Source organism: Varanus komodoensis, unplaced genomic scaffold (genome assembly GCF_004798865.1).
Source record: "Varanus komodoensis strain SLA01 unplaced genomic scaffold, ASM479886v1 scaffold5, whole genome shotgun sequence".
NCBI classification, from domain to species: Eukaryota; Metazoa; Chordata; class Lepidosauria; order Squamata; family Varanidae; genus Varanus; species Varanus komodoensis.
In genome coordinates this window covers 6,918,711-6,940,608 of record NW_025336087.1, presented here as the reverse complement: position 1 = coordinate 6,940,608, position 21,898 = coordinate 6,918,711, and the positions used below count along the sequence as shown (strand labels likewise).

General features: G+C 39.1%; 1 protein-coding gene across 1 annotated transcript in view; it reads right to left on the bottom strand.

Annotated features, from left to right (window-relative positions):
* The window catches only part of NDUFAF2 (NADH:ubiquinone oxidoreductase complex assembly factor 2), a 71,569-nt gene that overhangs the window by 5,740 nt on the left and 43,931 nt on the right, over window positions 1-21,898 (bottom strand). The window contains exons 2-3 of the mRNA XM_044446814.1: window positions 16,810-16,899; window positions 10,263-10,303 (exon numbers count right to left, since the gene is read on the bottom strand). Of these exons, the coding sequence (XP_044302749.1) occupies window positions 10,263-10,303; window positions 16,810-16,899 (131 nt within the window). The remainder of the gene's footprint in view (window positions 1-10,262; window positions 10,304-16,809; window positions 16,900-21,898) is intronic.

Here is a 21,898-nt window from a genome sequence, read left to right as displayed (position 1 = left end):
TTCAAAAGACAGGATCCAAACTGTATGTGGAGTCAGGTGCACACTGGCACGTCGTCATTGTTCCTTCCGCCCAAAGTCCTCTACTACGGGAAGGAGCCAGGAGCGTGCACTCTCTAGGACTATGGCCCACAAAAAGATCTACCACTAGATGGTCTTGGTTGTCAGGCAGAACACCTGGGTAGGCTTATTGTTCCCAGTGTACATCAGCATGCTTACAAATGAAACCCCAAGGGGTTCACAACTGGGACAACAACAGCGAAGGAGAATGGCTATTTCTCATCATCACCCCTCCAGGGCCAACAAAAGTCGCTACTGTTAAAAAAAGATCTTGTGTGTGTTGTTGTTGTTGTTCAGTGACTCCATCCAGCCACCTCATTCTCTGCCATCCCCTTCTTCTTTTGCCATCACTTGTTCCCAGCATTAGGCTCTTCTCCAGGGAGTCCTTCCTTCTCATTAGGTGGCCAAAGTATTTGAGTTTCATCTTCAGTATCTGCCCTTCTAAAGAGCAGTCAGGGTTGATCTCCTCCAGGACTGACTGGTTATCTTATGTGTATATAAATTCCCCCTTATTGTCAGCCATCTTTAAGTTGTTTTGTCATACAGAATCTACTGTACATACTTCAGATAAACTGGGCAGGGGGTGTTGTTAATTTGTACTGAGCACAAACTAGAAAATCTACTCTGCAAAACAGTTCCCGAACCAGCTTCTTAAGGGCTATAATATATGTTGAAGACTGGACTTCTGCCATGCTTGCTTCTCGTTTTGTTTTACTTTTTTTAAACAATGAAGGAACATTATGTAAAATACAAAAGCTAGCTTACTAGTTCTTGATTTTTACTGGTTCTCATCAGAAATATTACACTATTGCTCCTGCTAGCATGTTCAAAAATATTGCAAGTGCAATTTGACATTTATTAATGTCTCAAGACTTTATTCCATATAATGGAGAAAAATAAGCAACAGGTTTATGTACTGGAATTTTCTAAACCAAAAGGTAATTTATTGTAGATGGGTAAAAAATTAATTATTCAATGAGATGGTAGACACTTTTTACAATCACAGTACTACTTTCTGGTGTTTTCTACCCATGGAAAGGACTATGCTACTCTCTTGCAGTATTAGAATAGCTCTTAGGACTCAAGCACACAAAGTTTGAGGTAAGAATAAAGCTTGCAAAATTTGGATGACATTCTGATCAGTAACAGTGTTAGTTTAACACAGATCTGCAGTAAGGGCCTATCCTGTGAGTTGCCTGGATCGATGAGTTACCTCATCATCCTTGATTAATGGAAGGGAAGTACATGGTTGGAGTTCCACTGGATCCTGACACCACATCTAAAAAGGACTTCATGAAATCTTGTAAATAGCAGTTCAATCTGTCACATTTACACACACACACACACACACACACACACACACTCCCTCAAAGAATGTCCCAGTAGATACCTGCAGTCAGATATAACCTGAAAACCTCTGTGTCCTTCTGCCAGCAGGCAAAAGTTTTTTTTATTCAAACAGTCCTTCAGCATGTAAGCTGGTCTGTTGGGTTGGATGCTGTTTTTATTATTATGCTTTTAAATTGTGTATGCATATATGTGTACTGATTGTTTTAACTATTTTAAATGTTTTGTATTGTTTGTTGATTACCTTCAGCGTGATTTCCAGGCAGAAAGGAAATAATTTTAAAATACTAGTTTCACCTGTATGTGCTTTATAATAAACTGCATTTTGGTATTCTCTTAAAAGTTGCCTGATTTGTCCTAATTCATATACAATACTTTGCAAAGTCACTTCTTTTGTTCACCTATTACTGGATCCTTATTGCTAAAGAGGATGTGGGAGAAGCCAGTCTTTTCCCCCCCTGAACTACAAAAGCTGTTGGAGGTGCATGATATTAAGTACAAGAAAGTAAGTGTTTAAGGTCAGTATGTTGAGGCTGTGGGAGAAAAGCAACATGGCACCTCCAAGCTCTGAATGCTCTAAACTGAGAAAAATTCCTGCAAGCTCAGCAGATAAATTAAAGGGGAAAAATGTCATAAGCATCCCTTTCCAAACATGAAAGGGATGAATCTTTTGCCTAATGAAATAGTTTCCTATATCGATTCACTTCTCTGTACACTATATTGAAATGCTTTTGCTTTTAAAATCATCTATGTATAGTGTAATTAAATGACTGTTTTCCTTACTGTTCATGTTTAGAATCCAGTTTGAGACATAAATATAGAGTCCACTTTAAGGAAAAAAATAAACATGTATTTCAAGAAGGTGATTCACTTTGGTGGTTGGTTTAAATATTAAACAATGGTAAATACCATTGTAATAATCCCAGATCTTTCTTGGGTGACTTTTACGTATATGCTCTGGGTTGTCCATTTATGGCCAAACAAGGGATCTAGCGATTGTGGTGGACAGCTCAATGAAAATGTTGTCCCAGTGCACAGCTGCTGTGAACATGGCAAACTCCTTGTTATGCACAATCAGGAAACGCACTGAAAATAAAATTGCTGATGTTATACCGCTCTTATACAAATCTATTGTGTGACTAAGAATACTGTGTACAGTTTTGGCAGCCATACATAAAAAGGATATTGTAGAGCTGGAAAAACTGCAAAAAGGGGCAACTAAAGTGATCAAGGGACTGAAACTATTTATTTATGAGGAAATAGGTTACTACAGCTGCAATATTTAAGCTTAGAAAAAAGACAAGTAATGGAAGAATTGATAGATGTGTACAGAATTATGCATGGTGTGGAGAAAGTAGGTGAGACTTTTTTTTTCTCTCCTAAAGCTAAACCTGGGCTCATCCTAGGAAGCTGATTGGTGGGATATTCAGGACAGATAAAAGAAAGTACCTCTTCAAACAGCACGTAGTTAAACCATGGAATTCATTTCCACATGATGCCATGATGGCCACCAATTTGGACAGCTTTAAAAGAGGGAATAAATTCCTGGGGACAATGGCAATCATAAGCTACTACTCCTTATGGTCAATTGCCCCATCATGTAGAAGAAGCAGTATTCTGGTGTGCACCAGTTCCTGGGAAACTTGGGCAGGAGGATGCTGCTGCATGTGTGCATTGCTTGTGGGATCTTAGCAGTGGGCAGCTAGTTGGTTGCTGTGTGAACATAATGTTGGACTAGATGGGCCACTGCGCTGATCGGAGCTGTTCTTATGTTCTGATCTCTTGGGTTGTTTTTTGCTGCTTGGCACAAGAGAATTCGTTTAAGCTAAAGTGAAAATAGTATGGCATTAAATTTAGGAGCAGTGCAAGCTTAATGGGGGAATTATTCCTATATATAGCAGGGCTACTAAAAGATGAGCTAATTAACAAACTACTCCCATTAGATAGTGAATGCATAGTGAAGATAGTGTCTAACTACTTTCAGGATTAAATATGCAATCTTATGGATGTTTAGACAGAAAAGCATCCTACAACTCCCACTGAAAATGATGCATTTTTCTGTGTAAATATGCATAAGGAATTGGGCCTTATACCTCTACTGGCACAACTCCAGAAGACCTGGGAACTGACTTCAAGACCAACTGGGAAGGAACAGCGAAAATGATACCAAAGTGTCAAGAAAGTGGAAGATGGAGAGAATAGCTGTGACACAGAGACGACCAGCCAACTGATGCTAAATTTATCAGAGGCCAGTCAGAGATGTCCTCGGGAAGATGAGCTGGGAAGTGAGTTCCAAACATTAGGTGTCTGATGAAAAGGGAGGAAGAGCACAATGTAATCAGAGAATCCAACTTAGCCCACCAGGCTTAGAGGCCACCCAGTGCAAAGACCCACCTTGAGGATGGGACATGGTAGCCCATTCAGTTTCACCTTGGAGGGTCAAAGTCAACCCTCTCCTATGAATGTTCTTTCATACCTTTGCCATTTAGGAAAGTGATCTTGTACTATACAAAGACTCTTGTTTCAACTGTTGTTGAAAGCAGTGCTGGCTTGTCTAACTTTTGCCTAATAAAATCTAGTTAACTGAACTCTCAAGTTACTGGCCGGTCTACAGAGAGAGGTGGAAGCAGCATCAGGCACATATACAGACTGTATACTAAGCAGGTTTGGTGCTATCTGTATATTACATCAAACTTGGTGTAACCTTGATTTCAGTTCTCTTGCATTGTGCTTACAATTGCAAAAAAAGGTTGAAGATTTTGCCCCAGCTTCATGTAATTCTGCCGCAGGAGGAATACTCTCCATATTCCTGTCATGGCAACATAGCAAAGTCTGGCTTCTATATCAAACAAAAAATTTCCTCTAACTTGCAGTTTTGAAACTGAATGTAAGACTAAGAAAATTTACTTAGGATTAACTTATCATATACTACATTTATACTCTGCCCTTCCCACTTCCGCATTTAATTCTCACAATAACCTTGTGAAGGTACGTTATGTGGAAAGATGGTAACAGACCCAAGGTTGCCTAATATGCTTTAGATTATGTAAATAATATTCAAATTAACTGACTGAACTCAAAGCTTGCCTTCTGTTGAAATCTAAGTCGGTCAAACTATCTGCTCTATTTGCCTATTAACACAAGTAGTACTAAAGGAATCATTCACCTTGCTTTTAAAGGACATGTTAATATCTTGCAGCAAGTACCATCTTAGAAAAGGTTTTCTTTCTTACATCAGTGCCTCTTTCAAGACAGCATCTGTCACTTGCAATTTCATTAGGTGCTTGCATTGAAGACAATAAAATGGTTTTAAAAGTCTGCAGCTTGTATAATCAGGGACAACTTTTTAATCAGAGTTTTTAACTAAAATGACTAAATGTGGCAGCCTGCCCCTACAACTGACTGATTTAAAAAGCAGGCAAGCAGAAAACCAAGTCTGTGCTCAAACTCCTAATATAACAAAATATTTCTAAATTGAATCTTGCTTTGGTGATGGGGGAGTGGAATTCTATGAAAATGAAACCTCATGATTGAAGTTAGTTTTCATCATGCCACTTCTGAAATAAATAATAGTCTTATGATCAAATAAGGGAGGCAAGTATGTGCCACGGTAACTAAACATAATGCATTTTTCAATATAATTATTCCCCTCTGAGGGGGAGGGGATAATAATTGAAACTTTATGCTTATTACTGCTCACTAAAGTACATTTTCTTCCGTTGACAGGGAGGCTGTCAAAACAGGTAATTATGGAAATGCTCGAAATAGTTTGAAAGAAGACAGGAGCTGTCATAAAAAGTTTCTTCTTTTTAACATTTCACCTTGTATCCAACTGTGCAATTCAGAAGCCATTTAGTTTTTATTACTGCATACCAAACACACAGCACATTAGAAATGAAAAGCAGTCATTTACCATATTTTCTATTCCAAGTCCATTTCAGACTTCCCACACTAGCTAAAGGAATGTACAAATGATTTCAATTCACGTTAATATAAACTTAGTGTTTTCGAAAGCAAACTTTCTCCAGTCTTAGAATCAAATTTTTTAAAAGCTGAATTGACTTTAGTGTGCTTAATTCACTCAGCTCAATTTGCTTAGCCCAATGAGAAACCTAAGTCCTAACTGAACGCTACACAGAAACACTTCACAATAAAATCCCATTTGTTTGTTTGCATGAAATGAAGAGAGAGATGATTTGGAGCAGAGACATGAAAAAAGAGCAGCTGGTAAAGCCTTTGGCTGCCCAGCATTTCTTCATTCCAAATCCTGGATTGGATCTAAGATCTTTCCTCCCTATGCAAAAAGAGCATGACTTCACATCCTCTCCTTCCCTGCTGCTGCCCCTTAGCACCTCCAAAGGAAATCTGAAGGCAGGGCAGGGTGGGAGAACAGAGGAGGGTGCAGATACTTCTCTCTTGCCAGCAGCATATTCCATAAGAGGCATGACCCAGCCCCAATTCTGCACGCTGGTTTCCAAATGGGGGCTTGTAAGCCTAAAGCATGCCCCTGGATGTTGCAAGGGTACTGTGGCTGGGGTACAGGGAGAGGAAAAGGGCTGAATATACAAGCAGCCTCCATTTTTTAAAATGTACATGTGTAACTTTTAGTTATACCAATGGTTACACCATTAAAGCAGGGATGTGTAATCCTCAGCATCCCCCTCAAAAGGCCATGTCCTCATCATTCATCAGCTAATCCACTTGCTCATTTCTCACCTGTTTGCTTGCTTTACTTCTGGACCATGTCCCCCGACCCCCAGCATTTTCCACACACATTCAGCCTAGGCACTTCACAGCAGCCAAGCTGCAGGCACCACTGCTGCCGACGTACCTCTGAGATGATGCTGTAACAGCATTCTCAGAAGGTCCTCAGCCTGTTAGCTAGAAGTCTTCTAACACCCATTCTGGCAGCTGCTGTTCGACCATTCTGTGACTGCTGTCCTCAGAACCAGGAGCCAGGAACCAGAATGTCTGCCTGAGAACAAGCTGGCTGCCACACTGAGCACCCTCTCAGAGTGCTGACAGAGGATCTTCCCAGAGGCAGATCAGCAATGCCAGCAGCAAGTCTGGCAATAGGGTGTCCCAGTCCAGGATCTTTACCCTTTCTTCTTAGTCTATGAGGTTCTTGAGTTAAAGGACAATGGAGTGGGCTCAATTACAGAAGAAAGTTAGGTTAGGTAAGACCTAGCTCTCCTGGAAGGCTCCAGGGACCAGATGTCCTGCGTTCAGAGGTGTGGTCGTACTGCCAGCCTTAAATTCTGAGGACCCTAGCCATGAAGATACCACCTTGCTGCAGCCTAAGGCTCTGCAAAAGACTGGGCTTCTTTAAGCAAATAGGGAAGTAATGCAGAGCTTAACTCATCTGGTAACTTGGACTTACAGAGCCTGTCTCCACCTAAGTTCCAGAGATTCTACTTCTCTTCCACCACAGCCTACCCTATACAGCAAGGTCCCTGACCCTCTGTGTAGCTAAGAGATGCTGAAGAGCACCATGGGGGGGAGGCACTGGGGAAGTCTGCCTCTAACCATCCCACCTGCATGCACCTAAAGCAGGATTCAACTCGAAACAGAAAAGAGATTACTGCTTGTAGGAACCCACTACCATGATAAGAAAAGAAACCCTATTTATTTTATTTCCTGCTTTTATTTTCCCTCCTTTTAATAACTCCATTACTTTAAATATAATGGAGGGGATGAGAGGTGTGCAGAGGAGAATTTGACAGAATGCTTCATCAAAGGAAAAAAGGGAAATGTTGAAATAAGCTATTAATAAAACAAGGTAGTTTCCTCGGACTGAAGCCTGGAAATTATTCCTACAATTCTGACTTGCTCAAGAATCATGTTCCATTATCAAGTTCCACTGATATTACTGTAACCAGTAATTAACTTTTAAATAGATGGATGCTCACACTGAACCTAGGGCTAAAAAAAACAAAACCCCAACCCTGACAGAACACTGCTATTTAGTTTTCATGCTAAATATTTGGATTTTGCACACCAGAAAGGAACCAAACAATGAGAAGTCATAAAGAGTGTGTTGCAAACTAAAGATAAAGGAAAGGTTGGTTTTGGGGGAGGGGCTACTGTAATTCAACACAGTATTAATTTATTCAGAAAGATCTGCTGGAGCTTGCAGGAATATTTGCAGAAATTCAGCCCAGTGGAAAGTCACTGATATACTAAAGGCTTTCAGCCGCCTTCCCCATTCATGCCCTTTGCAGGCTGCCCTTCTGAAGTTGGCTTTGTTGGGCGAGAGAACTCCAAAGTAGAGAAAAATGATGAGAATAAGATACGGGGGCTAGAGGGGAAAAGTAAATGTCTAACAAGCAGTTGATCGCCCCAGTGGTGCCCCGCTCTGAAACAGTGCTGAGTGCATTTTCACTGAGTGTTTTGGTATGATTTGGGATGTAATCAGAGTGCAACCCAACAGAGAGCAATACAAAAGTCCAGTGAGAAACAAAAATTAGAATTTACAATACTCTCCCCTGCCAACACACAAAATAAAGGATAGGTTTCCATCCATTTGGAAAAAAAGGTGTGAGAGCAATAGACAGGGAGATTTGCTATAGAACGTCAACAAGAAATATGATCAGAGGTATTCCCCAGTACAACAGCTGCCGAGCAGCATTTAACACGGCAACATTTGTCAGAAGCTATGTAACACAGAAACAAAAGATCTATCTTGGGAGTGATTTTAGATAAAATGCTGTGTCTTTGGAATAATGCAGAAAAATAGAAGAACTCTCTGACAGGGGTTGCACAATATGATATCCCAACTTAAGTAACTTGCCACAGTGGGTTGTCATGTTGTTATAGCAGTTTCTGTAGGGTGGCATATTTTGGGGAAACAAGCCACCATGAGAACCCAAGGAACGTTCTAGGGGTTGTTCAACCCACCTTGGGTTGTCACATCATCCAAACCCACAAGGGTGCATCTTGAGTTGCAAGGTGAGGCTAGCAAGTAAGTTGGTGAAAACCTCCTGCTGTTCTTTGCAAAAAATTGCAAAATTTCCTCTCCATTTACTTCCCAGACTTGAAATCTGCATACACTTCCCCATAAGAAGCACACATTTTCCAGATAGCTTTAAAACAAGATTTTAAAAAAATGCAATGGACCACATGTGACACCCCCATGCAGTTCCATGCATTCCATTCTATTTGACTACTTTGTGGGGGGGGGGGCAGTTTGACAGCTGTCTGAAAAGGAACCACAAAAACAGGTGGTCTTTAGATCTCCCCTTTCTGGACTATCTGGCAGTGCAAGAAAGTGTTGAAAAGTTGAAGGCACCAAGAAGCATCAGTCCAGCACCAGAAATGAAAGATGATTACATTGGTATGAGGAAGATCTTTTATCCACCCCACCATCTCTGCCAGCTTTTTTCCAACTGACAGCTAACCAAGTGACAACTGTCACTATTCATAATTTAGCCTATAGGCAGCCTTACCTTCTCAATTTGTTAGCACTTGGCATTGACCAGGCAAGACAACATATCAGAAAACCATAAAAGTGCACTTTCAAAACTACAAACGACTGATAGTCCCCCCACACACCCTACATACAAAGACATTTTGATACATGTCTGGGGCCATTTTTTAAGCTGACAAACCATCCGCAGTTGCTCCAAACTGCTGCCTGGGCTGGTGGAGGATGTGTCACTGCCTATCCTTGGTGCCAACACGAGGGGGATAATGAAGCAAGGCAAGGGGCTTGTGCTGCTTTTGCTGAGTGGCCTGCTAGTTGATCCATGCAACCTGTGCTGAAATGGCTTTGCTGGGTTCCAGATGGCATGGCAGCCCAATGCAGATCAAAGAACCCCTCTGCTCTGGCTACTGACCCATAACAGGTTGCCATGTCACTAGGATACTCAACAATTATTTTCTCAGCTGCAGTGACAACTCTGAGGTTTCCTGCCCACCTATCTCAGCCTTTCAGTGCTAGTACCCCTGTGCAAGGGAAAAGTAGTGCAGTAATTTCTTGTAGATTAAAAAGAGCGCTACACAGCCATAGCAGCCACCATTTCTAGTCAGGGGAATCCTGCAAATATCTTCCTCATAATCATAAGAAGGGCTGTGGGGATTCCTGGGACTCCTACCACCAAGTCCTATAGGACCAGAGACAACTACATTTGCTCTAGGGTGGTCCTTCCTGTTCTGGGAAAAATACAGTAGTACTGGGTTAGTAGCTGCATATGGAGGCATTTGGCTGTGCAGGCAGAGCTAGATGTTCCCACTTTTCTCCTTGCCCCAGATATACTGAAATTTGGATCTTGCTTCACATGTCTAAATGCTATATTTCAGGGTGGAGTTGTGAAGATCTGAGGTTTTGTCCTGTTTTCCTCCCCACCACATCAAACATGGTTTCTTTTTATGTTTTGAATGTGTTTTCAACTGAAACAATTTACCAAGAGCATATCAAGGCTGTGAAAACCATGAGTCATTAGCAGGGAAGTATCAACACTTTTTTTGTTGCCCCAGTAGATACACTGGCACATGATTTGAAGGAAGGCAACTTAATGGCAGCAAGCATAAAGAAAGGATGCTATGACAGGTTTTATTTTCAGAATATTTGTTACAGTGATTTCAAGAATATTCAATTTCCTTTTAAGATTAAGTTAAATAAAATTCTTAATTTATCCAATTGTGATAGGCAATTTAAACAAAAGGTGAATTGTCACACAATGCATTGCCCAGGAGTACAATTCCCACTGCTACCCCTGAAAAAAATATTCTGAAGAACACTTATATAAAATAACTGTTGCATTCATACCTGAGTTAAAAAACCCCTTTCTGACTGAACTTATGAGTCAAAGAAAATCAACCAATTCTTACTTAGATGAAGGATTAATGTAACCTCTTACCTCAATTGTTGGTGGATCTTTTCTTTTTTTCCTAATCCAAGCTGCAAAAACATTTTAAAAAGAAGTCAAACATTTTGAAATACCTTATGTTTGCATCAATCGGGCAATATCTAATACTGTCCTTGCACTAGCACACACTACTGCCAGTGCAATGGAAAACTGATTCCAAAAGCAATCCAAAATGAGCAGAAATGCTAGTTTCCAAAAGGACAGATCAGCGGAGTGTGCATAAGGAAACACTGTTAACTAGTCCTGCTCTAGAAATGATAATTTCCGGCATTTTTAAAGAACTGCTCATTCCCCACTGGGCAAGGGGTAGACCCTACAAACATAACAGAGAAGGTAGAAACTAAGCGGTAGTGCTGAATACTGCTCACATGTGGCACCCCCATGTGGAAGGTACTAATGAAAGGAATTCTAAAGCTAACTCTTATTAATGCTGCAGGAATCTGCTTAATTCAATTTAAGCAAAAGGCATGCTTGCTGAACCCAAATGATGCAACTGAGAGGGATAAAATTCGGAGAATGCACTTACATTACACAAATTGGTAGTAGTGTGATAGATTATATAATGATCTCAGGTACCATGAATTCTAATGTGAAGAACTTTCAGGTAAGATTAAACTAGTTTAGAGATCATCAGTCCATGATTACTGAGTTGGAGTCCAGCTGAACGCACAGACAGGAGAGGCCTAAAGCTGGCCATAAACCTGAGTAAAAATATGTGAAGTACCAAGTGGTGACCCAGTATAGAAACTAGCTTACTGAACAACCTGCTTACTTTTTTGATACTATTAAGGCAGGACAGCAAAGAAAGAATATTGGTACTAGAAACAATTAATAATTTGATAAGTGGCATATCCTTAAAAAGAAGGTGTTAAAAATAAGCTATCTTCAATATAGAGAAGTGAAGGAATGAGTACTGCCAATGTCTTACTTTCGGCCATAAAAAGGTGTATTAACTCTGATTCTAAAAAAGAACCAATGAAAAAATTGGTCTCAGTGGATGGAGGCTTCAAGCATTAGAGACATCTGAAGTTTCAGGGGTTTTTAGAAAATGAGCAGAATTAATGGCTGCTGAGAATAAGCAAAAACCTGGAAAAGTCACCTTTACTCTATGTTAATGTTATAACAAAAAAGGGAAGTATTAGTATAACAGGAAGTTGAAGAATTGCCATCATGACAACTTATAACAGAGTTATAAATGATAAATCCTATGAAAGATCTGTAAATGGTAAAAGCACAAGGTCCTGATTTTATACCAGCAGAATTGCTGAAAAAGAACATGCAGTGATGGAAGGACACCTTTGGTATCCTTTTTTTACACATATACTGACCTGCAGAAGTATAGTTACCTCCAGCTTTGACTTTTCCACATTTGTTTTGTTAAAACTAACATCACTAATCAACCTTGCTTACAACCTAGCCATAATTTCATTTCAATTATTATATACAGCCTTCTGTGATAAATCAACTGAAAACAAATTATTTTAGCAATACAACAAAAGTAACAAAAAGCATTCTAAAGCTGTATCTACAAACAGCAAAATAAAGCATAGCAACACAGGCTCTAGGTCTGTCCAAGCATCATAGACATGGATTAATGAACAATTAATCTGGTTTTTAAACCAGGTATGTATGCCAGACCTATGGAATCCTCTTCCACAAACTAGTGGTTCTACCCTTTTCCACACCAAGAAATAGTGGTTTTAAATTAGCAACTAACCTGGATAAGCTGACATTAAATTAAACAATATCACATCTGAGCCAGAACACTGTAAAGAGATAGGAAAAAAACACTGAAACTGGAAGGAAGGGGAGGGAAAACAGATGAGCACACAAGCTAGGTGCTTGTTCTTGGCTTAACAAGCTATAGTTTATTCATTCATGTTGGTTACTTTTAAGCTGGTTTTCTAACAAAAAAAAAATACCAGCTAAAATAAAATGGTATTCAGAGCCTACTTAAAAGCAAGGAAAGGGAGGTAAGATGAGGATCACTTGGGAGATTATTCTACAGTTTAGGCATAACCCCTGAAACCCTCACTTTTGTCCCTACCAGCTGTTCTTCTGTGGCAAAATGACAATTGAGATTGAGCATTTTCACTTTAAAATAAGAAAATGAAATATTAAAATGAAGCAGTGAAATATGCAAACTTTGGAGATGAAGGAATAACTTTTTAATTGCTGATTTCTCTAATAGCCATACATGTATTTTCTTTTCAGCCGTGGTCAGCCATCCTAAGAGATTGTTATTGCTCTGCTCTTATTTTCTTAGTTCTTTTTGGGATGGATTCCTAATTCAGGAATTTCTAGAATTATTTATGTATTCTCTGGTACAGACAGTCATACAGAATTGAAAAAAAAGGATCGATACACAGGGTCAATTTGATTTAAATCGCAATTTAAAGCATTAATCAGTAAAACTAGATTTAAAGCATGGTTTTGCACGCATGCCTGCCTTACACATAAGTAGAGGAACTTCATTAAAATATTGCCAAACTGGGTCTCTTTAATGGCCTGCAGCCATTATAGGTTTTCTCCTCCAAGAAAAGAATAATATGAGAAACCTCAGGCAATACAAAAAAGATCTGAAGACTTGTAGAATATTCTGCTCAAAAGAGTTCTCTTTCATTTTTCATGCTTGCTATTCCCTCCTCATCCTTAGCTTCTTTTGCAGATCTATTCCACTCTCAACAATCTTCTATATTCAATGATTTTTTAAAAATTTACCACTTAAGAGGGAAGGAGTTGATTCTATGTACATAGATTTGCAAAGGAACATTGGCATTAAGGTCTTTTTCTCAACTCTTGGTGTTCACATTTTATAACATTTTTGCTGTGAAGAAGAGCATGTGATTTCTGCAGACACAAATTCATTTTTGAGAATTGCAAAACCAAGCATATGTAACAATAGCTTCTAGAAAGAAAAACTGCCCAATAACCTTACAGAAACTTCTAGAAGAGCATCACATTGTGAAAGGGTTATTGGAATTCATTTACCAAATAAATAAACAAACATTGCATGAATACATAGTCTCATGCTTCATATGTAAACACTAATCCTTATTTTATGATGAACAACCTTTGGATTATAATGTCTTAAATATAAAAGTACCTTTATATAGATTTTTCATCAAAACTCATTTCATTCGTTAAAAATCAATTTAAATAAAAATCCAATTTAAATTTTAAACATCTGATTTTTTTAAAATTTATGTTCTAAATTATTGATTTTTATCCACCTTGTGTTTACAACAAATTTATTTCCAGCCCTCTCACAAATATCTTGTCTATGTATTATTCAAAAATACAGCTTCAATTAACACTTTATTTTCAAACCTTAATTATAACTTAGCATCTACTCCCTTTCTGTATTATTCATTTATGTTTCTCCAAACCTCAGCTACATGTCCAGAACATTAAGGCTTTCTTGTTGTTCAGAAACATTACTTTATGAAATGAAAGCAGGTGAAATCTTAATAATCATTAGTAAATTCTTAAGCCCAGAAATGTAGCCAGCACAACCTACTTCTAATGAACCTTTGCATGCTTCATCCCAGTAAAGCAAAACACATGCAGTATAAACCAAACTAGTTTCAGTGTAGAATTTCAGTGTAGAATAGTACAAAAGGCAAAGAAAGCCTACGCACACACATATAGGGATGGAGCCCAATTTTGTAGCTTCTCCAAAGAGCTTTTGTAAATTCAAGACTGACTCCTCAGTCATCATTAATTATATAAGCAGAGTATGGTACTATCTGCAGTCTGTGCTTTTGATAACACCACATTTGTTTGAGTGGAATTTAGCAAGATAAACTGGACATTTCATACTTTGAGACCCTGGCATTCTTTCAACAGTATTCATTTGCATTCTCATTAGTATGCATGGGATTTTCATTGAACTTTAAGACTCCTACTGGCATATAACGCATTGTAATGAGCGTAAAAGTGAGCATGCAAATTAAAACTCCCATTAATCACTAAATGTTACCCATTAAAAAGAGACGTGCACACACAGAGACCAGAACAGGCAGGCAATAAAATGCTGCATGAAACACACAAACTCCTTAATCACCACGGTCACTGAAAATGACAGATGCCTTTTCATGAGGAGCAATGACATGTGCGAAAGAGAAAAATGACACATTCTATCACCAGATATAATCAGTGACCATTTACAATAAAAATGACAGAAAGGTTATCAGTAGCATGCATCCACCAGATAATGTTCCTGGCAAAATACATTGCTTTATTTCCTGAAAGGAAACCCTAGCAGAGTGAGCAAGTACTTTACCTATCTTGGCATTTTGGGGGATTCTTTCAAGTGTTCCTTGAAGCATCTCTTGTCACACTTTGGTTAGGACACAGGGCATTAATATTCTAACTTTTGATCTGCCATAAAGCAAACTACAAGGGGCCTTGGGAGATTTAAACATGCAGCTTAAACTTATTTCAAAGGGATGGTGAAAGTATTGGAAAGGACAAAAGATCTGTTTTTACCTGTGTCCAGGACTCTTAAAGTTGGGGCGGGGGAGTCCTTAAATAAAATCCCCATGGCTCACAGCATTGAACATGCTATTAAAACATACATAGATGGAATATAAAAGTAAAAATAGTCAATTAATAGAAGTGTCATGCTGAATTAAATCCTGATAAATCCAAGCAGAAAGATCCTCAGGAAAAATAACAGCTTCTGAGGATTTCTATAGTTGACTGTCAACTACCAAGAATACCTTTCTGTGGACCAGAGGCACAGAGATACCATTCTTTATTTGTATCCTTGCCTCATATTAACAGTCTTGATGGAAGAAAAGAGGAGAAGCACTACTAATAGTACTCTATTTTGGGATACATTGTACAAAATAAGCATACTAAATTTTCTCAAGCAGGCTATAGAAAGCGAGACACTGGAGCAGATTTCATGTTCCTGGTAGCTCATTCCGATAAAATGGTATAGCCAAGAACCCAGGGATGCGGGGGACCTTTGTCCACAGAGCCTCATCAACTGACCTCCACATTAACTCCCACCATCACCTGTATCCCTCCTTCCATTTGGCTTGGAAAAAATGTCTTCCATTAGTACCTAATGGGAGCTTTTTCAAGAATAAATTACAGGGTTGCTTTGTGGGTGGTGGGTGTATTGTTGGGAAGGAAAGGATTATCCTTATCTTTCCTGAACATTATCACTCCCCCCCAAATCACCCTACCCTACTAATTAGGCTAAGTACCATGTGGAGTAAGCTGTCCACTAAGAACCATTTGCAACTGCAGAGAATCTTCACTTGAGTGTGTGTTAAATTTAAGAATGCCATGTATTTGTATATATGAATCTGTGCATGCATTTTATGTGAGAGAAAATGTGTTTCTGTAATATCAATGTGAGAACTTCATCTCCTCATTCTAAACCTATGCAATCTTGTTTATGTTGGACAGAAGTAGAAAGATGACATCTCACAGGATCATAAGGGGAAACCTTGCAAAGCTGAGCAACCACCTCTGCTCTGCAGTGTGGTTAAAAGTACTGAGATATTGCTTTGAACTTTAAAGAGTGTTAAATAAATATTAATACTAAAACCTACTTCTTTCTCCTGTTACAGAAACAGCCCAAGATTAAGAGATATAGCATATGGTTTGCATTTTCTTCACCACCAAACTGCAGCTAACATGTGAACTGAAAATCCAGTTAATGTTGTTCTTTGCATTTAAGCACCTACATTTTTCTCTGCTCTATCTGTCATAAACAAGAATACACTGCACACCCTCTCTGCACAAATAATGGATGGGGAAACAAAGCAGCCTGAACATTTTCTCCTCATTCCCTGAAAGGAACTGTGCTTGAAGAGAGAAAAAGACTATTGCCTGTTCACAATGCTTTTTATTTTCCTTCTTTTCACAAACGTTTCCAATTCAGTGCCACTATAATCACAAAGAAAAATTGTTATGATAATTATAAGAATGAGCAAAATGTTGTGTTAGAAATGCAAATGCATCTAATCAAAGTGTGCCTTACCACACATGGTTTATTCTGTGCTGCAAAGGCAAATAAACAGCCTAGTTTGAAAATGCATCCTACTCTTTAGGAAGCGACCCAAAAAAGGGATTTAGCACTTTTGCTTTCTTGTCCATGCTTAATATTGTCAGGACCATATTCTCACTCTCAGAGGTTTTGCAAGTTGATTAGCAAATGTGTGTATTTCTGTACCAGATCTATTGACTTACTAACTAGTCCATTTTTTAAATTGTAGCAACTTTTCGGACCTTCAGAATCAATACTTCCAAAAGTGAATGTAATACTCCAGATGGACCAGTCCAAACTAGTGGGTCAAGATGTATTGGTGCCACAACAGCACAGAGCTGAACAAAGGAATGCAGGGAAAACAATCCCTGGACAAATGGGTAGCAAGCAGGAACAAAAAGTCCACTGTTTTAAGAATGCTTAAAGAAACAGGTATGCTTAGGTTTTATGTTGCATTTTTTTGTCTCTTCTGGGGGGCAATACAAGTTATCTTTTCACATATTTCCCCGGCTGCAACATTCAATGTATTACCTTCCCATTCTGTTGGAATGTTCCCTTCTTTGTACTGGTACTCCTTCATGCCTACATTTTCCATAAATCTTCTCTCCTTTATGATCTGTCCTATTTCAAAGGAGAAAAAAAGGTTAATAATTTAAGGATGATTCCAATCAACATTCACATGCACAGGTGAAAACAATAATTTTCTTCAATGGTATAGTTTAGCATTGACCCATGGAGCCAACTGAGTGAATTTAAGAGTTACAGGAGTCTCAGCCCAACCTACCTCACAGGGTTGTTGTTGTGGAGATAAGATGGAGACTAGAAGGACAATGATGTAAGCCTCTCTGAGTTCTTTGTAAGAACAAAAAGGTGGGATATCAATCAAACAAATAAATAACTATTGAGGCCTTAGGAAAATCATACTGTATTCTTCTTTCTCAACCTGGAGGACTAAACTATTATTATACCTGAGTCTTCCTCAATCACATGTAAAGAGAGGGCAACCCACTCAATCTTCTCCACCTGATCAACAGTTTATTTATTTATTCATTTATCTATCAAATTTGTATGCTGTTCGTTACTTTCATCTCCGGACGGCTTACAACATTTATCTCCCTGCAATCTAACCTGTCAGGTGCTTTTCTTTTCTGCCAAAGCCCAAATGGTGTAAGTAAGGGAGAAAGATATACAGGAGAGAGGGGCTGCAGGGAGCTTTGCAGCAAGGTTGACAGAGGTCAGCTCTATGCTATGTGTCCCCTCGCTCTACAAATCACATCCTGCGACAATGAGGAGTGTGACACACAGGTCCGTTTCAAAATATAACCAAGAAGGCTAATGCTGTCACCTCTAATTGATGTTCAATATCAGAAGGAACTCCAGCTCATAGAATTACAACTAAGAATACAGAATCAGATGAGTAAAATCACAAGGTTTCAGTTTGAAGAATGGTTTGAGCAGCCCATCAGAGTTCAATTCTATGATGGTTTATTTGGAAATAAATCCCAAATAAAATGCATACGTTTGCAGTCTGGTTTTTGTGACCCATTAATATCTCTGTCTTTTTATACATCAGTAAAAAGGGAAAGTGGAGAGGCATGCTATTTTGCTACTTTAAAAATTATTTCAAAAAATTGTGCTCTACATCACTGCTATCTTTTCATCATCTGCAGCACTTTAAGGAGCAGCACTTTAAAAATAATTACTAATCATTCCAACATTAGATTTAAGAGCAGAAAAGTATAAAACTTTTTTAGCTGACAATCAAGTATACCTAATTTTAAAAGCCAATCAGAAGTGCTTTACAAACTGGGTTTGTGCCACACAACAACCCATCAAGGGCAGCCAGCCATGCAGGGTTGTCGTATGGGTCAAAGCCAGCATGGTCCCACAGGGTGGCACAATTTTCACAAACAAAGCCACCCTGAAAACCTGTGACTTGTTGTGGAGTCGCTCATGCCCATGGTGAGTTTTGTCATGTTTTGTCATGGATTGCCAGAGCCACTTACAAGAATGGCACCCCCCCCCATGCCATGCCTTGTGATCTTACCAGAGCTGCCTCCAGCCTCCCTCACAAGTGACTGCCCTTCCAGGGATGCGGAAATGGCACTTTGGAAGGACTCTCAACCATTTGCTACTTTAAAAAATGTTCTTCAGTGCTTCAAGAAGGCTCAAGTGTGTCTTCGTCGTCGTCGTCGTCGTCATCATCATCATCCTGTTTTTCACAAATGTACAAGAGTACCTATTTGGCTATCTCCCATGTGCATTCTTGTTTGGTCAATTGCCATGTATGTTTCAGGCCTCAAAGGAAGCTCTAAAGAAAGAGCGGAGGAGTGTGTAATATACAGGGAACTGACAAGAGGCAGCTGGCAATAAGCTAATTTGCATACAGTTGCCAAGGTTTAGGCGAGAAATACTAAGAGAAAGAGGGGGCTCAGTAGCACAGTTTAAAAGCACTGAAAATGGGGAGGAGGCAAATGAGCTTCCCTTTGGCAATGGGATCCTCTTTTAAGTGCAGAATTGACACTATGCCGTGCCCTCCATCTTTTCATCAAATATTTGGCTACTCCAGAAGGAGGAAATTGTAATTCACCCTCCCTCATTTTTTACTCCTTTTCAGGTCAACCCAGCCAGTTACCCCAACAGTAAATGCCCCAAAAGGAGCAGTGAAAAATAAGAAGGAAAAAATCTCACTTGTCTAGATTACCTAGAGACATGGGGAAATGTTCACACACACACACACACACACACTTAAAATGAGGAGGGGTATTGCCCCCCTTTTAATGCACTTACTCCATTCACCCTTTTTCCCTTGTACACTTGCACTTGTTTGGTTTTTATGTAATTTTACTGTATTTGTTACCGATATTATTGTTTTAATTCTATGTTGTAAGCCATCTCGAGATGCCGAGGCAGGAGGGGACGGCATATAAAAGTTTTAAATAAATAAAATAAACAAATAAAAGACTGACAAAAAGTCATAATTAAAAATTAGAGAATTTTTGAAGCACTGAAGAAATGACAGGGAACAAAAAGGGAACAAAAGATAGGGCAAGGAGTCAAGACGGGTTCTCCCCCAAAGACATCTGGAATATGTGCTGGAGCTTGCTGGAGCACCGAGGGGGGAAGAGGAGGAGAACAAGGCACAGCATGCCCTATAAGTCCCATAAGACCTGTAAGTCATATCATTGTCTGTTCAGCAAACAAACAATCCACCATGGCTTATCCCAATGTGCAAACCCACCCACCATCTCATTCCTACCCTTACTCCCAAATACCCAGCATGTGTTTGGGGGAGGAAGTGGGATTATGCCAGCTGGCACCATCCCACATGTTTGGCACAACACATGAAGGCAGACCTACATGCACAATGTTCTTGGTTCACTGTCAGCAAGTTGTACTATTTGGCCTTAAGGAACACGGAGTAAAAGAAGCCAAACTCTGCTTTCCAGCTGATCTCCTACACTGTAAATGGTACGTAGTTTTTGCATTATGAATTTGTGCTATTTATAAAATATGCAATAATGTGTTGTGTTCAGGTACTACGCTGTTGAAATGTTACTCCTTTTTATATATATGAACTAAGGAAACTGCATTAAAGCTCCTGCAAGTGTACTGAAACAATATGCATCTATGTTCAGTCTAAAATTCTACACTTACAGTGCATTTGTATTTTAATATAAATTGCTTAAGGATTTTAATCTATTAAGCAGTATTCAAGTATTATAAATAATAAACTATTCATGCTACTGAAAACCAAACTAGATGCAGTCAAATGAACAGGGAAGCGGTAAGGTTATGATGATAATTTTTTTAAGAGTACTACAATCAAATGTAATCTAATTGCAAAAAATCAGATGAATATGTGAGCTGCATGTATTTAACACTTCCTAACAAGGTCTTAAGTCTTGCCTGGGATGCAGCCTGCCACTGACAGCAATGGGGAAAAAAGATTGTGCCCTTATAATTAGCAGGAATAGAAGGGATGTGCTGGGGCCACAAACGTATCAGCCACTGTTGCTGGGAGGTGGCCACGTTCAAGGAAGGACCACAGCTCTCGAGCATGGCACAGTCATCCTGTGACCATGCCAATTACTCTGTCGGCTTGTGAAAGTCAAGGAACAGTTTGCACTGGCTCAGCTTCTGTGCAGGTTCCTGCACCACTCAAGAAGCACTCTTGACCCAAGCTGGATGCTACCAAGCAGCAGAAGCCACTTTCAATACATGCATGGGCTCTGTCTTCCTCCCCTGCTGCTCAACATGTGGCAGGTAAGAATCACAGCGTGCACCAGCAGATGAACAGCAAAGAGCAAGTGGCACTGAAAAGACTAGCAGATACGTAGCAGATGCTTCCATAGAGGGCCAACCACTTAATTCATCAAATGAAGTGGACTTCAGTCCGTGAAAACATATGCATAATAAATTTGTCTATCCTAAATGTGCTACACAGCTCTTCTGTCTTTACATCATGTGAGCCACTGTTGCTCACACAGAATATTCTTTCTTACATGTTTATTTTACAAGTAACAATACATACTACAGAAATAAAACTGAAGAACGCATTAAGAACCTAAAGATAAATGCATCTCAGTCCTGCCTCCCACTGAATTGTCTGCTTTACTATCTAATACAAGATGTACTATCAGCATGGCCTAGATGAACCTTCCTCAGACGGAAAGCTGCCATGAATACATACATTTCTGTTAAAGCTTTTATAACCCAGTCCTTGGTAGCCAGAATGGGATGGGGCGATTCAGTATTTCCAAGTAGTACAATTAATATATTTTAGGGACACAAGCTATCACAATTTTTATTAATTTCTACAACACTTAACACCATTTAATACATTGTACAATTACTTCATTTACCCTGATGCATTTTTTTTTTCATTTACTCTGACAAAATCTTTCTGAAGAACATTGGAAGCACTGATCAGTAAAAACTTGAAGCCCAGAAGAGAATCTGAACTCAGATCCCAGCACACACTTCATCTATGGTAGTACAATGACATTACTACATAATTACTACTCTCACTATAGTCACTCAGAATAAAAGAAAAATCAAGCACTAGAAATGCAGGTTTACAAAAAGTGCAAAGGTCTTAATTGTTCATGTACAGAAAATTAAATCCCTTGTTCAAATGAAGATAGCAAGGAAATGGAAATAGGTATATAGAAAATAACTTGTTTAATTCTGGTTTAAATACAGTAATTAGCATGCTGCATTTTACAATGACATTTCAAACACATACAATTACAGGAAATAATCATTTGGATGTACTGCATGTTGAACATTTTCAAAAATACACCACAGACAATGAAGATGTGTGGTACCCTCTTAGCCTAGCCCTTCCTCTCTATATGTAAGTAACAGTCTTTCTTATGGAAGAACCTAAGGGAGCATCTGTTATACAGCTTTTCTTCTCATCCAGAATGTGTTCATTTTCTGGTTAACAAATCTACATTTAAGAGGGAACCACTATTACCATTAACAATGGCTTAAAATGAGAGGTGGGATTTTACTAGAGGGAAAGGGTTAAGGGAGACTGAATTTGAAACTTACTCTTATATCTGCACCACCCAAATGCATTCACCCCTAGACCCAACTGCACTGAATTTTGTGA